Source organism: Copidosoma floridanum, unplaced genomic scaffold (assembly GCF_036245765.1).
Source record: "Copidosoma floridanum isolate Cflo_tuat_1 unplaced genomic scaffold, Cflo_Japanese_pri ptg000016l, whole genome shotgun sequence".
Classification (NCBI taxonomy): domain Eukaryota; kingdom Metazoa; phylum Arthropoda; class Insecta; order Hymenoptera; family Encyrtidae; genus Copidosoma; species Copidosoma floridanum.
This window is the reverse complement of record NW_028321893.1, coordinates 1,304,338-1,322,467: the sequence shown is the minus strand read 5'-3', so window position 1 is coordinate 1,322,467 and position 18,130 is coordinate 1,304,338. Positions and strand designations below refer to the sequence as shown.

The 18,130-nt window shown below is 34.2% G+C and overlaps 1 protein-coding gene across 1 annotated transcript in view; it reads left to right on the top strand.

The window, feature by feature from the left end:
• Positions 1-18,130, top strand: part of CarT (Carcinine transporter) — a 1,715,434-nt gene that overhangs the window by 874,932 nt on the left and 822,372 nt on the right. The window contains exon 6 of the mRNA XM_089592391.1: positions 8,582-8,750. Within this exon, the coding sequence (XP_089448517.1) occupies positions 8,582-8,750 (169 nt within the window). The remainder of the gene's footprint in view (positions 1-8,581; positions 8,751-18,130) is intronic.

Here is an 18,130-nt window from a genome sequence, read left to right as displayed (position 1 = left end):
AGCGGTTAGTAAGCGCCCCGGGTTGTGTGGTGATTGGCGCTTTTGTTATTTTATTTATTATATTAATTAAGAAAGTGGCCAGTAAACGCCTCGGGTTGTTTGGTGATTGGCGCTTGTGTTATTTTATTTATTATATCAATTAACAAAGCGGCCAGTAAGCGCTGTGGGTTGTGTGGTGATTGGCGCTTTTGTTATTTTATTTATTTCATTTAATAAACAAAGCGGCCAGTAAGCGCTTTGAGTTGTGTGGTGATTGGCGCTTTTGTTATTTTATTTATTATATTAACTCACAAAGTGGCCAGTAAGCGCCCCGGGTTGTGTGGTGATCGGTGCTTGTGTTGTTTTATTTGTTTAATTAATAAACAAAGCGGCCAGTAAGCGCCCCGGGTTGTGTGGTGATTGGCGCTTTTGTTATTATTTAAAGCATTAAATTTAAAAGTGGCTAGTAGGCGTTCCGTGTTACTGTGTTATTAAGCATTGGGTTTTTGGGTTTAATAGCTTGGGGTTTCTTTATTTATTATGTTAGATAATTCTGTTGAGTTATGTGGGTTTTTGCGTTTTGCTCCATATAGCCCATTTGGATTTTGCGCTACTTTGGGTGCCACTTTCGGGAGCTCTGGTAGGGATGCCCGTTAGTATAGCATGTGGTGGCAATGGGGACGTGGCAGAGAGAGAGAGAGAGTGGCCAGAGTGGTAGGGATGCACTGCTAGTATAGCATTTGGCGGCCAGGGGGACGCGGAGAGAGAGAGAGAGAGAGCGGCTGGAGTAGGGGGGGGCTCAGAAATTTTGTGTCGCTCGAAAAAATTCACAACGTGTCATAAGAAGTCTTACTTTTAAGAAATAAGCACAATTTTTTTTACGACCTCTTGCCAATACCTTGCGGACAGTATCTGTCTTGTACGATCACGCAATCGTTACCGTAGTGATTTACGATGTAATTTAAGTACGTTGAAAAATTAAAAAATAAGTATCACTATGTGGCCAGACTACTTTCCGAAGGAGAAATCCACCATCAACAACGTACTGAAGTTCTGAAGACGATGGATCATAGGTTGCTGATGTCATGATTTTATATAAATCTGACTTGGTGCCTTTTCTCATTAGTCCTTCGTCGTCAAAAAAACTAAGCGGAAAAGGAGACAGTTTATGAAAGAAAGCTTCTTGAGTTGTGTCAACGTCCTTGAAATTGACGGATATTTGGAGTCTTTAAAGGAGTAAGTTCGTATCAACTGCAAATAGTTAAAGGTCGTTCAAATGCATGGAATTTTTCATTGCCGATAACGGTTTCACGTTGAACGTTCTTGGTAGAGCCACCTGCGTAAGTTTTTTTTCTAACCATCTTTCCCATGCTTTGCTCACCCTTTTGTATCGTCAAGTGACAGTTTATTGTCTCATCTAATGTAAGATTTTAATTTTGTACATACAGCAAAGGGCTAATGAGCATCTAACTACGATAAAAGCTTATTCACGTCATAAAAATCTCGTACTCGTCTACTTTTATTTAGATCTGCGTGTTGCTTGCTTGTTGACGTTTGAACTCCATAATATTTCTCCAGACTCTCCATAATACAAAAAGCCGAAGGCATTGTGGCCAAACAGCTCGTCACTACGCTGGGCGTAACGCCTCGGCCGTGGGTCAAGTCGGTCCCAAAAAATCGGTTTAGTGTTGTTTCGATGCCCATGTCAGACCACACTCCTGACCATGGTTTGTCCATCCTATGGATGGTGAAATAACGTGGCTGGCGTATGTCTGAAACTCGACGTTAGGCATTTTTTCCTCTAGCTCTTCTGAATTCTGTAGGTATATTTGACCACGTTTTGCGTATGCAAAATGATCAGTGGCTTGAAACAGTGGCAACATTTTCCGAAGGCTTTGAAGGTGTAGTTTAAAGTTACCTAAGCGTTCTGCTTCCAGAAAATATATTGCAGTCGTGACAAATTTGAAGTACTGTGATAATAACTTTGCTGTTGGGCCTCATTCCTCCAAGCCTGACATTTTGTTAATTAGTGCTTGAGTCAATCTGTTCACGGTCTAATCGGTATCACATGTTGTCAGTGTCGCTTTTGCATATGCTAGTAAAGAACGATTTATATCAGGAGTCGGAGATAAATCACTGATTCCTGAAACATCCCAGAAACCTTCGAAGAGATTGAAAAAATGATATTTTTCTTCCTGCGTTGTATCAATCATTCGGCATATGTGTATACCGATTACAGTAAAAGTCAGAATGTGTGCTCTCAAGGCACGCACAAAGGCATGACCAGACATCATCTGTGTGACTGAATTCTCAGCAGATATTTCAGACCACAATTTTTCCAACCCTAAACCATCCATGGTGATGCTAATTGAACCAAAGTACGACATTAACAAATAAAATCCTTCAAGACGAACTTGTTCATCTTTCAGTTTGTCGTTATTACCCTCATCAGCTGTACAGCGTGCTTTGTAATACAGGGTCTGATCGAAAGTTACGAAGCACGTGTGCACATTTAATTTACTACACTCTTCTGCCACAAAATGCAAAGCCGTATTTATTGTTGTGTAGTCTGATGGCGGCAGTTTAATGAAAAGTTGGTAGAGAACGACTGATTTCTCATACTCAACATCGCTGGACAAAAACTCCATTAGGCCTTTCCAACTCGGTACACCTGGAATTCTCAAGAAACGACTCTGCAAATACGCACCGTAATTTGATGAAAATGCAGGCAGTTTCTCAAAGTTCATAGATCGTGTCAAGCGAAAAACAAGATTTTTTAAAACATCTGAGTCAAAACCTCCAAAAGATACGATTGGAATTTGATGTTGTGATGGTAAGTCTGCAGCTTTTGGAATCTTATTCGATTTAATGGATCTTTTTCATCCAGAGAACCACATTATGATTTGTATTATTATGAACAAATTGCAAGAAGGCGACCTCAGATACCTGTTCCTGAAGGGGATCCATCTCAGCAGAGGTTTCAAATAACTGTACTGCATTGAAAAAGGCACACACACCTAACTTGTACAGCAAGTCAATAATTAGCCTTTTTTCCGTTTCGAGTAGGAGATATATATATATATTCCCAAAGCTAGCTGGAGTCTCGATGAAAACGAGGGTGTCATTAATGTCATCAACGAATGACAGAGCATGTCAATTTTAGAAGTAGTCTTTACGCTCACTACTTTTTCATTTGGAGTTAAGCATTCTACAAAGTCTTTAATTAATTTTGGGATGTCAGAATCAACGTCATCCAAGAAGTTTGCCGGGGGTGGGTACTTGTCATTTTTTTCCTGTTCATGTAATGTCGTTTACCAGAACTTCAGCTACAGCCCTAAGTATTTTTTTTTCTCAAATTCGTCAATTTCAGCTTCATTCAAAAAAAACTTTTGAAAAATATTTGTGTTACAAAACAATCTATAAAAAAGTATTGGTTTCCTGCCTGATCCCTTCATGACATCGATTCTCGTCCCTAAGCGGTTTTGCAGTCGATCAAAAGAATCGAGTACATGATCGTTTCTTCGCTAATAACGCGATCTATTTCATCCATACAAAATTGAAAGCGACCGCTTCTTTCAATATGTTGGCAAACCTTATCCATTATTTTATCGATTTTTTTCCAATCATGACGAGCTTTTGACGAACCACTTCGTATTTGCGAAGACAAAAATTTGTGTTTGCACTTTTCATGATAGTGGCACTCTTGTTCGGGATCACGAGTACGTCATAATTCCAGGATTCTTATGTCCTCGTCATTATCACTTTGGACCCTTAAACATAAATAATAACTCAGGCAGTTATCCATGACTGCCCGTATAGAATCTTGATTTTCGTATGCAGGTTTTGAACAAATAAAGCAATTTTTCATGAAATTGAAGCCTTGTCCTTCTAAAATAAGCTCATCAAACTCTGTTGCATAATTGGGAGAAATTTCTGACATCCCACAGCTATTGCTATTTGATGCATTGAATACTGTTTCACACTTGTCATTCGTTTCTTTCTATTTCGATGATGGAACATCTCATTTCCTTGCCCAAACCATTCGGCACTTTTCGTGTACAGTCATGGATGATTTTCCTGTAAAGTTATTAACAAACATTAAACTAAGCTTTTGAGAATAAACGCCTGGTGCAAATAATAATTTCCAAGGACATTGAAAGCACCTCTAGAACTATATGTCTACGACTCCATCAATGAAACACTAGATAAGTATTTCTTACCTTCCCCCTTAGGCCAGTCATTTTCTTGTCTGGCTTTGCTCTTCTTGATGAAACTCTTGACTTGTGTTTCTTTTATCAAAGTCTTTTCATCATCATGTAAGAGAAGCTTGTCACATAACAGACACATTTCTGCATCCTCCATGGAATCCATGCTTCTAGAATAAAGGTGACAGAAAGACCATATATTGTCATTCAGAAACAAAACTATTAGAGATGCGATGTAATACATGACACATTAACAGCAATAATAGATCATAATTGTACCTCTAAACAATGTTTATTGATAAAAGGATGTCACACGCATAGGTCAATATTAAAGAGTGAAAATAAGAATTAGGACTCATAAATAAACGTTCCTGGTCTGTGTACTCAGTCCATGGATAGTTAGAATTGTAATGGACTTATTACACAAGTTCATGTAAGTAAGATAATTTCAGAAATTGTAACCTTAACAAATCATATGTTGGTATAAATTTTTTTCTAAATGTTTATAAATTTTACTGTGAAGAATTTATTAAGTAATTTGCTCCACGTGTACGGAATACGATTTTAGTATTTTAAATATAATATACCTTCACAATACCTTTTGAGCAGTGTTTTTCAGCCTATATGTTATTATTATTTTCAAAGTATTGTACGTAGCAATAAAAAATGTTATTCAATTTTGTGCAATACGTTTTACATTGGATCAAAAGCAACAAGCAGAACAGGATATTATCTTATTCATCAGTGTAAGTTGATCTAAATACTGCAAAGTGCACACATATGATCATGTACATCTATGTATATGCAAGGAGCAGCTGATGATCGTCGGTGTAGGTTGGAACATACAGCTGCTTGTCCACGTGCTCTCTGTCTTACTCACTCTCATGGTATATTAGACGAATATACATGAGATGTTTTTTGTCTTAAAATTTTGTCCGAACAGAAGTAAAAGACCTTATCGATAGGAAAACTTCCGCTTTACACGCTGGTATTTTTATCTTCGTTCGATCTGTTATCGTTAATGAGATATAAGCGAAACAAGTTTTAAACGCTATTTTTACGCTATCCAAGAGGGCTTTTGAGTTTTTAAGTATTTTTTTGTAATCTACGCATAAAATTACTTACCATATCAAAAACGACCCCTTGGATATCAATTTTTAGGTTCAGCGGATTCTCTACTCGTCTACGTGGGTTAATGGTGTACGTAACTATCGAGTCAAAGGTACTCAGGTACCAAACTACCAAGGTTAATTTTAACTAGGTGTAACTACGTACTATACTGTTATATAGCTTTTTAAAATGTGTCAATGTGTATACTGTAAGCTGTGTACAGTGCACGTTACTACAATATTACTGTAAGAGTGTGTATAGTGTATATCCAGTAGTATCAGTTACCCATGCAACTTTATTTGCATTTCGTTTCACACTTCCGTGGTGATTTGTAATGTCTATACGTAACAATTGAGTCACTATAAGCTGTAGTACCGTACATGTACGCACACATATATATATTTGCGATAATCTATTGTCACGCCGTCACTCTTCGTTATTAATCATATTATGCTTTATAATATCTTACATTATAGGTAAATTGTTTTAATTTATACAGGTATAGTTAAGCAATTCATTACGTGTTCAATCACTTAACTCTTTTTCTTAAGCAAATTTATTAGTAGTAATTCACAATTACTGTACAAATAATTGAATAGCCTCCTCAGAAAACTTAATTATTTATAAAAAAATTTAAAAAAATCGAAGTGATGTTTTCTTTAACGTAAGTATCTATAGTTTCTGCCGAAAAGTCAATTTGATTACTTACAAACTGCATATCAAGGACTCGAAATAAATTAATCAAAAAATTATAATAAGCCTACATTGGACTTAAGTTGTCTAAGTTCTAGAATAAATTTTTGCTTAATCCTCAGTATTCGCTGTAGTAAAGCTTACAACAAATATTTTCATTATAAATTTCATAATTTTGAATTTCCAGCTTGAGGAATACCTGTGTTATAAGCTTTATGATTCATTTTTCAATGTATGTATAATGAACAGATATGCATGTTATCACAACCCATACGATTATATGAATGGCATAATTTTAGATTACTTATTTAAAATTCAGCCATTTATTTAGATAGCTACTAATTCGTTTTAGAACTTTAGTAAAACCGTAATTTATAGTTTTAAGTTTACACTTCTGTCGGCAGTCCCATGACTGCCCACTGGTTTTTTTTTTCTTTCTCTTTACTATGACTATAGACAGCATGACGTGAGCTAACGATACACAAATCGTTACAGATCTTTACACTCACATAGAAGCTGTCTGTGACCGTCAAAAAGTTGTAGCTTCTTTTTGGAACATTATTTTGTCAACTTAATTGGAAAATAAATTAAAAAAAAAAAAAAATCTGAATGAAACGTAAATCAAATATAACGTCATAGTCTACACGATTTACTGATTTTTTTTCTAACTTTACCTTACTTTAAATAAAATTTGTCGTGCAATAATAATCGACCAAAAATAGACCCAACAATTGGCCTAAAGTGAAACGTTACGATTTTTTCTTGTTTCTGACACAAAAAAACCATAAGTTACACTATAAAGACAAATTAGATGGCTTTTTTTGTCGCTTTATACAAATCAGAGGTCAAAAAGTCAAAAACCAAACGAAGTACTGTGTTTAGCCTAAATTTGGAGAAAAAAATTTCTTTCTATCTCTGTTTACATGAAATATCCCATGTCTTATTTGAACGTTATTATCAAACATTATAAATAATGGTTTTAAAGAGAAGAAATCAAATTTTTCTTATTCCTGTAAGGGAGGATTGGCTATGAGTTGGCAAACAATACTCTTCATATTTTTATCACAATGTTTTTTTAGTAACTACGTTAATAATCATGTTCACACTTGCGTTTGTAAAAATATTTAAGTATCATCTAAGATCCCCACGCCAGACGTACCTCAACCGTAGCCAAACTGTGCCCTTCGGGTGGGGCACGACTTGGCTTTTAGACGCCTTAGCCTTTTTTTTTTTTTAAGAAATTTTACTTGTTTTCAACATTTTTAAAAGTTATTTGCTTGTTTTGTAAGATCTTTCTTAAGTAAGGGTAACGATTGTGCCCCACCCTACTTTCCATAACTTTCTTATTACACACTCGTTTCTCCTAGCTTTACAGGTTGGGCAAGAGGCTTACAAGTTTAACGCCTTTCCAAACTCAGCCATCTGTATGCTTACGTCGTGTGATCGCTAGTATCATTTAGCTAAGAGCCCTAGGTGATAGGCCGATATTAGTTAGTGGCTATTAGACTATGCTGTGTTATAGTCTGATTCAATGTTTTTAATATTGGTATGTACACGTTTACTAATTACTTGGTATCAACAGTTTGTGTTGATCCAGGTAGATTGCTACTAATATCCTCCTTATTACTTATATACATTTGTACAAGTTTCAATTCTTATTAATTTAACCTATAGTTACTACAATGACACGCGCTAGCTTATCGATCCCAAACTGATTTCTACCCAGAACTCAAATTCATAAATCACTAGTGTTGATCTCTACAAGACAAGACGTTAAATTAGTATTATTTATCTCACAAGCTAAGAATATTAGTAAACTGCATCAATACTTGATAAATGCTGCGTCAAAAATTTATCTATGTTTCTTAAAAAACATCTCCATAAGGCCAATGCAATGCAGCTAAGTTATTCTTTAGAGTTTAATGTATTAATGAAACATAATTAAAACCATGATCCATAAGCCTCAAAGATTGTACGTATATTGTAATACTTTAAATTTTAAATTATATAGCACATTTAGGTGTAGATTTGTGAATTTATTATTATTAAGGCAGCAGAAAATTAAAAAAAAAATATTTATGTATACATATATATTTGCTATGCATCGTGAGTCATCAAGACGTTGACCTTTTATTTATAGATGTTGTTACTTATTTTAACAATTTTCATTACCTATTCATACTTCTCTGATTTAAGTGAGACTTATAAACACAACACATTGTAAGCTAATAACTTTTTCACTGTCACAAAAAATGTTAGGTAAAGGCTTACAGAGTAAGAATATTCCTTTTCTAACCGAAAGTCCTCAAATTCTTTTAACAAGATTATTTGGTAAAACATGGTCAAAAAATCCCTGTTCGATTTTAGGCCCTGGCAATAACCATAAAAAAAAGTTTTTCAGGGTTTAATCTACATAATAATAAGTATTCATAAAATTACAGCACAACTTGACAAAATAATTTATTTCGGTATCTTCACTGATGACTTTTCTAACCTTCTAATGCATAAAAAAGTGCTGTAGTTAGTTGATAAATGTTTATTTTCTAACATTCATAGGTAGTAATACATAAGTATTCAATTAAATGAGTTTTCAGCTCTTGAACTAGTAGGACCAAACTATCGCTCATTTGTTACAGTATTAACATGCACTTTCTACACTATAGGCTTATGTATGTTGGCTGGAGTAACATACTTTGTACAAGAGTGGCGAACATTAGCTCTTGTTACCAGTGCCCCATTTTCTTCATATTTCTTCTATTGGTGGTGAGTAAATATTTCTGATGTATTGTAGTAGTTTAATAGCTCATGTAAGTTTTAAGACACTTCATACGTAAAAATAGAGCTTAACCCACATGCTTGCTTCGTATGACAATCTAAAGGGTGCTAACAATGTAATTCTAATATTAACATTTATGTCAATGAAACAAGTTAAGATTTTGATAATGTATTCTTTTTTTACAATTTATACCGTATGTTTTTTTTTTTTTACATTTTTTCAAAACAAAAATAGAATAGTAAGTGTCACGGACGTGGCTTGGTTTGGTCAAGCAAGTGCCCGTGTGTTGGCACACTAGCGTACAAGTATCGACACAATAGTGCATCTAAGAGTGAAATATTTACAGCTGCTCTTGGCAGCGGTTATAGCTGAGCATTCAGCGTAAGGTTTAGTTAGTCGGGTTAGAGCCCCTGCTCCACCCTCCAGGTAGAGCTACTATCTACGATATTCTGGACTCTTAAATCCATTTATTTTGTTAATCGGAATTACCTGCTCCTTATCTACATGAAAATCGTTGAAGCATGTTCCGTAACAATAGATATATTTTGTTCGAAAAAGAAACTATAAAAGGTGAAGAAAAATTAATTACTATCCTTAGATACATTGATAACTATTATAAATATGCAACACTGAATAAAAAAAAACGGTTGGTTGATTAGGACTATCAATTATTACAACTGTCCGATATTCTGGCTGTTTGGTAATGCCATTATCTAGAAACTTCTTACTTTATAAACAAGATTATGTATAAAAATATTCGAAAACAAATACAATTTAAAGTTATTTTTCTTGTTAGCCTACTTACAAAAAACAACGTGAGTGGTCAAATAATAACATTGCACCAACAACTTCCGTGGCCCACCAATGTGCTTACATTATTATTGCCACATTAAAAATCGTCTCTTCGACATACATAATAAAAATCTTTCTCAAATAAAACTCAGCTTAAAATTATAAAAAAGGTAAAAGTCACATTACAAAGCATGCCATAAGGTATGAGTCGTATTGAATATAAAGACTAATACACAAAAAAAGTTAAAACCGGCTCACTTCTGGCACCATGGATAATAAACAGCTGGTACCACGCAGTCACTTGTTTAAAAAATGAGTTACTCTGATTTCGAAACTCCACCATGAGTGGCGGGCACAACTCTCCACTAAAACGTAGTTTTACAGCAGTGGTACAGTGAGCTGTTACCAAAAATGTGCATGCTAAAATCTGTTATAAATTAAATCCCCGTTTTTACGTTAACTCCATGTTGAATTGACATCAATTTATCATTTATTCAGCATTGATGAAAGACAGAATAAATTGTTTACTTAAAATGAATGCTCTTTTTGTGTTAGCATTTTTGTTGCAATTCAAGAGAATTTTTGTAAAGCTTATCACTTGAATAATGTCAAGTTTATAATTAGTAAACGTTAATTTTACGCTTAATCAGTATTGATTAGACATGGAATCAGCACAGAATCAGAAATGTAATGAATAACTGATTTCAGTGTTATTTGAGCTTGCATATCTTTGGTAGGGTATTACGAAAATCATCTTGATCTGATAAACTCAAAAAATAACAACTTACGTATTTTTTTGCTTTTTATTTAATATATCTTAGATATATACATAACACTTGCCAAATGTAGTAGCTTAAGCTACTTAAACAGTTACTAAACAAAAGTATTCACTATTAGCATCTTTAAAGTAGCCATCAAGTGTCCTGTGTTCCCTTGTGACTTGTACTTTTGTTATTAATTGTTTTTTATTCGTTTATTAAGTAGCAAGTAAACACCCTGGGTAACTTGGTAATTGGTATTTATGTTATACATTGTTTTTTTTATTGAGTATTTATGTGGTCAATCTGCGCTTCACAGTAATCAGAACTCTGAAATTTTGGCATGTTCCGCTCGTTACTCATACAGTTTCTTTCAAACTGATCAACAAGGTGTCAGACAGGCAATTCATAACAGTCAAAGAAAACTTTAACTATACTTTAATATGTATATACACAACCTCGCATGACAAGTGGAGCTTATTCGTCACTTATATGCACGTAGGTGTGTATGAGCTTCAAGGTAAATATTTTCTTTTATGCTGATATACAATGCGATCAGCTGTATTGCTAAAATGTATGTGTGTGATAAATTTGTACGTTATCTATATGTATACATAAATTTTACTGTATGCATAAATAAATAGTTCACTCTCGCATTGATTGTATACATCTTATAATATATTTAATGTAAACCAATTTACAAAATATTATTGATAAATTATTTTACTACATTGAGAATTAATAGTAACATTATTAAAAAAATCAATTGCAAAATTTGTAAGCTTATTTTTCATACTTAGTCTCGTGATTGGTAATTCATTTAATGCTTATGCAAGTTTGCATCATCACTGATACGATGAACTCAATCACACTTGTCAGGAAAATGTGATTAATACTGTTGTATTGTTATTCACTAATACATGAAATTATATCATAAGACATCATCGTGTTAGCCTACTGTTTTTCTGTCAACGCAGTCTGCAAGTATATCGTTCATTGGTTGACCAAATATGACTAAAGGCCTGTTCTACACGCCCTGTCGCATGACGCTGTAAAAACGCACCATTAAGAAAAAAATTGGTCTTTTTAGCTCTGTCACCTACCCTCTAATGTTTTAGACAAATCTTGACTCCCATGACTTGTAAGTACTTTATACACGTAAGGCATTACGTGTTGGCTAAGATAATTTGGGTGCATTTTAAGAACATCAATAGTAACTAAACTATGCTAAGTAGTAACGATTAACAAAAGATACCCGCTAAAAGTGGTTACAGTGATATCAAAGAGAGAAGAAGCCTTATTATCTTTTCTGTTACGACCTTATTCGTGTAGTTTAAGGGACCACTGAAAAATACTGCACGAAATATAAGGGAACTCTGAAGCAGCAGTAACAAGAATCAGTTATAAATAAAAGTTGTTTATCTGTAGTATAACAAATACCAAGCCTTGTTTAAAAGATCAAAGAAAATTGTATTAAGAAGAATAAACTATCTTCAATATGTTTTAATAGAAAAATACGTTTATTTAAATTATAATTATTATTCAAATAAACAAGCCCCAACTAAAAAAAGGAATGGATCTCATGAGCCAAACCCTAAAAAATCCACAAGTGACATGAGACTAAAATGGTTTAAAGAATATCTTAACAAATCTGGTAATAATAATATTGACATTCAAGGTAACCAAATGCTTACCGGGACTTGTGCTCTTACCTGTATTAGTTACAAGAACACCTGGTCTAGTCCAAACATCAGGCAGCTTATGTGCTGTAAAGACTGGGATAGTTAGCGTTAAAATATGACTAAGTGCTTGCTGTACTTTCAGTGACTCATATTTCTCGATTTTAGTGTACACAGATACAATGGAACTCCCACTTTTTCTAGGTTTCTGAATCTTACTGCTTTGTTTTTAAGGTTACCAACCTGTAGTACATCAATGGTCAAAGCCAACAATGGGTTTAAGCATGTATGTTTTATCATCGGCTCTATCAGGTAGAGTCACCAGTTTTTGATCAAACTGCACGTTAACTTGGATAAATATGGTGTGCAAAAAAATGTTTTCTGAAGCTGCAGACCTATATGTCAACGCCCCGGGCGAAGACTATGCCCTGCTTCGAAGCCTGGACGAAGACTATGCCCTTTTCTGGAGTCTGGACGAAAACTATGCCCTTTTGTCTGTTCCAGACGAAAACTATGCCCTTTAAGGATCCCGGACGAAGACTATGCCCTTTTCCGGAGTTCGGACGAAGACTATGCCTTTTTTTCGCGCTCGGACGAAAACTATGCCCTTTTTTCGAGTCCGGATGAAAACTATACCCGTTTTTTCTAGTCCGCGTGAAGACTATTATATTTTTTCCGAGTCTGGACGAAGATATTGACTTTATCTGGAGCCCGGATGAAATACAATTTATTTAAGCTTATCTCACATTTGTGTTTGTAATTAGATATATAGTCAAATATACTTATATAGTGGTTAATGTTTACATTTACATAAATAATTGTAAATAATAATACAAACTCAGGAATCGTTTTATAAGCATGGTAATTTCCAATTAATAAATATGGAAGACTCTTTTGTGTTTTATTTTTAAATTTAATTTCTTTTCTACATTTTTGTTGATTATAATAAGTAACTAATATAATTATTGTAACTTGAAGTTAAAAAATTAATGAAATTTGTACAATTCGTGATATAATAAAATATAATATTCGTAAGAAAATTGAGAAAAAAGTAAACTTTTTTTTATTAATTAATGCTTGCAAGACATGAATATTTAGATTACAAAGTATTTTTCAACACAAGAATAAATTAGCAAGTTTAAATTCATTACAGTTATTGTTATTAACAATTTACGGAATCGTTTAAAAAAAGCTCAAAAACTCCTTTTTTCAAACGCTTACCAAAACTCCAAATACTAAAGCCGTTAGACCTGCTAAGAATAATGATGACGTGTTGTTTTTTTACAAAGACGTCTGTAGATTCACGTGCATGTGAATCTCGATGTAAAAATAAAACTTATAACAAACATTTCGACAGAAGTATCGCGAAATCTTAAAATGTTTAATCGTTTTCAAAAGCTTCGTATTCGTGAGCTTCTTCCAGCGTACTAGTAGCTGTTACCCACCCACCAAAAGCATAAATCAGCAAATCTGGAGGGTTTTTTTTTGTTTTAGGAAAAGTAAAACACAACAGGGGTTAGAAATTAACATTGGGGTGTTTTTTAACTTAGTTTCCGTCTGAACTCGAAAAAAAGGGTATAGTCTTCGTCCGGGACCAAAAAAAGGGCATAGTTTTCGTTCGGGACCAAACAAAGGGCATAGTTTTTGTCCGGGATTGAGAAAAGTGCATAGTCTTCGCCCAGGCTCGAAAAAAAGGGTATAGTTTTCGTCCGGGACCAAAAAAAGGGCATAGTTTTCGTCCAGGACCAAAAAAAGGGCATAGTCTTCGTCTGGGTTTGAGAAAAGTGCATAGTCTTCGCCCGGGCTCGAAAAAACGGGCATGGTCTTCGTCGGGGACCAAAAAAGAGCATAGTTTTCATCCGGACTAGAAAAAGGGGCACAGTCTTCACCCAGAACATCGAAAGGGCATAGTTTTCGTCCAGGGCCAATTAAGGAATAGTCTTCACCCGGGGCGTCAATGTATGCTTGTCAGAAGATAACTATACATTTACTTGTCTCATTAAGTGTGCGAGATCTAAATGATCTTTAGTTTAAGAGTTTATGACAAACTTTATTGGACTTTTATATGTTAGTAACAAGCAGGTACTTGAAAAATCCATTTACTTGCTTCCCTATAATTCAACTTTTATTAAAGACAACGATAAGTATTGCAACATTTATGTTACATCATATTATGTAACTTATACTTATATTATACAAAATTATCATTTATCTTAAAATGTCGGTCCCTTAGTTTTATTATTTTTTTTAATTTTCCTAATTTTTTTACGATGAACGTGTTTAACTCTTTTTTTCTCTTTTCTTTGCTCTTATTCTCTCTAATAACACTTCATTTTCAGTCACATTTCGCCAATCAAAATGTTTTCTTTTCATCACAAGTAGGAGAGATGTGTAGGATACCGCCTCTGCTACTAGACTGTACTCTACAAACTAAGGTACGGTATCTGGATCCATCAATTACTGTTAGAAGCTCTTTAGTCACCTTATGTTTGAAGTTTGTATCTAATTTGCTTGCGTGATTTGTCATGGCGTTATTTAATAAAAAATCATGCTGACCAATTTCACCAATTACGTTTACACTAGCTCACAAAACTTATTTTCAAACATAGCTAGCACCTTTTGTTATATTTGGCATTACTGTAAAAAAATTTCTCATGAAAAAATGTCGAAGTCTTGGCCTCTCTATCCATGCATTCTAGTAGTTGCATGCTTAAAACCCCAACCTTAAACATTATTCAGATAATGATACACAACTTAAAATCATATTTTGTATAGGGATTGTAAAAAAACATTTTCCTGAAATGTACTACCACTGTAAGTGTTTCAAGCTTGGAGACTATTAGCTTTTAAATTAATCTCATATTTATATCAATTGAATGAAATATACTATCAAAGAGACATACGTAGGCAATGAGCGTATAATGTTTGACAATTTTACTACCAAAATTAGCTTTTTTAGCATCCAAATAACCTGTTAAATATAAAGGTAGAAATTTGTGTCAACAACATTTGGTTAACATATATTTAACACTACTTAAACTTGGTAGACCTATGTTGTTAACATGCTTGCTATTTTTCAACCGTAAATATTTATTACTTTATTTTTTGTCCTTTTTGCACGATCTCATTTAAAATGAATTATTTCTTCTTTGAATAGTAAAATGCGGTGTATTGCGTTTTATAACTATCGTAGTTTCCTACATTTGCCTACTTAAAAATTTTTCATTATAAATGAAAAAACTAGTGAGTTTAAATAAAAATGTAACACTAATTAGTACAAAATAACTGATCTCAATATAAACTTGCCTACGCTATTTTTTCTCATTCTCGAAGATGTATTCTGCGGATTATATTTTGTTGGAAAAGGAGCTGCCCATCATTACAATTTAGTAAATCTGAGTTTGTTACAAAAAAACTGAATGTAATAGAATAAATTTAAGATAAGTAATAATATAATAAAGCTTGTTATGGTTCCTAACATGAATAAAGTTAGCTTCCCTTATGTGGAAAAAAATACAACAAGTAATAACGTGTCAATTATTAACTTGGTCCAAAATAGAATTAACATTGAATATAGAAGTGGCACAAATTAAAGATTATTTTTATACAGATTACTGCATTCTACAAGCGTTTAATAAAACTTACAAAAGTATTACGTTATTAATGATTTTCACAAATAACAAAATTGAAACTAAAAGAAAAGTTAAGTATTCGAAATAACTACGAAATTAACTTTGAGTCCAACGAAAATTTCATAATACTGCTGAAGATAGAAGCCTTCTAACTTTTTTTCCAATCCGTCAGTCCGTTGTTGCAAGATCCGTTCTTGAACGAAAAGTTATTTTATTAATTTTTTGTCACAATATGTTAATAGGACACAAATTAACAAACCAACGTTATGATTAATTTTTCTTAAGAAGTGGATCTGTGTATGTTAAAGATTATCATACGTTACTTTTAAGGCTCTAGACATTATTACGTGAACTAGAAAATCTGCATACACAAACAAGATTACCAAAAAGGGTATTGTTATTTTACACTTTAAGTTACACTTGATCTGTTGGCGTATTTTGCAGTTTTTTATCATTTAGGGAAAAATTTTGTCGCTAGAATGGAAGGCAATTTTTAGATCCCTTTGACAAAAATTATAAACTACGCTTTTCACTCGGAGTTTGACAGAGCGTTAGAAATAAAATCAACCCGTCAGATGGTTATGGAATTCAGCACCCAAAAATATTCTCTCTTCTTCTTTTATTATCTTCTTCATACTACCTTCACCACAAACGAAGACCATTAATTCTCTTTCCATATGTACTATTACTTCTTAAGCACTATTACATACCCTTTTTCATCATCCCGTGGTCTCCAGTTTTTCGTTGAACGAACAGTATAATACGTACCATTTCAGATAGTAGACGCAGCTGCTTACAATTAACCATAAAAACAATCTAATTTTATAATAGATTTTAGGTAGTTCATAATGGTTGGCAGGTCTTTTAGCTAAAAATAGTTATTTAACGGGCTTTTTTTATGGTATTAAGTGGTTAGATAGTAAAGGCAATATTATGGAGTAACTTATGAAAGATTTTTTTAATAAAATTAATAAAATAGTATAAGGATCATAGTAAAAAGAGTTAAAAAATTATTTTGACAAATATTGACTTAATATTGAAATGTTTATGATTTTTATGTTTTTCATTGAATTTTAACGCAGGATACACTCTATTATAACTATTTAAATTAATAAGCTTTTACAAGGAATAAACTTAAAAGATCCATGATGCCGTTAACATCGAATAATAATAACAGACCAGTTGCAGTTGTACAATAACCAAATTATGGATCAATAAGGTGAGCCATACCCATGCCCGTAGTACCTACACTCTACTTCGTCATACCTTGTAATATGGTAGTGCTGTGTTATAGGGTGCAATGAAATATATTTTTAAGTTTGACGTTAAAGTTAAAGCAAAATGCATTAAAAATAAGAAAACGATAAATAATAAAACAAGTGAGGCGATTGGTGTTGCTTGAAAATTTATAAGGTCACTTATCACGCATACCACGATAGCGAGTGTCTTCAGGTGACCAAGAGACCATGATAGATGGTAAATAGTATCTACAGAAGCTGCAGAATAAGGCAAAATATGGATAATTTCTTGTGGAGATTGTAGGATCGCTTATCACAAATACCATGGCACCGAGTGTGTTCGTGGTACCTGGAGCTCAGGGTAGACAATATCTATGTCACCTGCTAAAGCTGCAGGATAATGCCCGATGCAGGTATTTTTGTTGAGGGTTTTTCAGCTCACTGATCATAAACACCATACTAGTAAGTGTCTCTGATGACAAATTCAAGAGTCTATGTTGTTTTACGTTCATTCGTCATGCCATTAGGAGCAACTATCTTTTTTTTCAATACGCTGACAATGACGTCTTAGGTGGCACTTAAGCAGTGGCACTTGAGCAGTATGGACTTGGCAGAAATTGACAAACAATACTTTGGCAGTACTTCAAGGAAACTTAGGCAGTGGTACTTTTGCGGCACTAGGGTGGTACTTTGACCGAATTTAGGCAGCTTATGAGTGACGGCACATGCGCTGTTCTATGGTCGCACTTGGGCGTTACTTCAGCAGAACTAAAGTAGCAATACTTCAGCAGCACTTAAGTAGTGGCACTTAGGTGGCATTTGAGCGCACTTGGGCGGTACCTTAGCAGTGGCACTTAAAAGGGACTTGATAGAAAATGGGTGACACTTAGGAGGCGCTTAAGAAGTGGCACTTATGTTGTTCTTAGGGGGCACTTGGGCTGTACAGCGAATGAACTTTATCAGCAATACTTTGTGAGTAAATTTAGGGCTATTAAGCAGCAGCCCATAAGCCATTCTTGGGTGGCACATGGGCGAAACTTGGGAGGCATTTGAGCAGCGACACTTGTGCAGTACTAAGGTGGCACTTGGTGGGTACTAGAGCGAAACAATACAAACGGTACTTTGGCAGCTCCTCAGAAGCACTAAGGCAGGGCTAATTTTGCAGCACTAGGGCAAGACTTTGGCTGAGTTTAGGTAGCTCTTGAGTGGCGGCACATGCGCGTTTTTATGGTCGAACTTGCGCGTTACTCTAGCAGAACTAAAGCGTC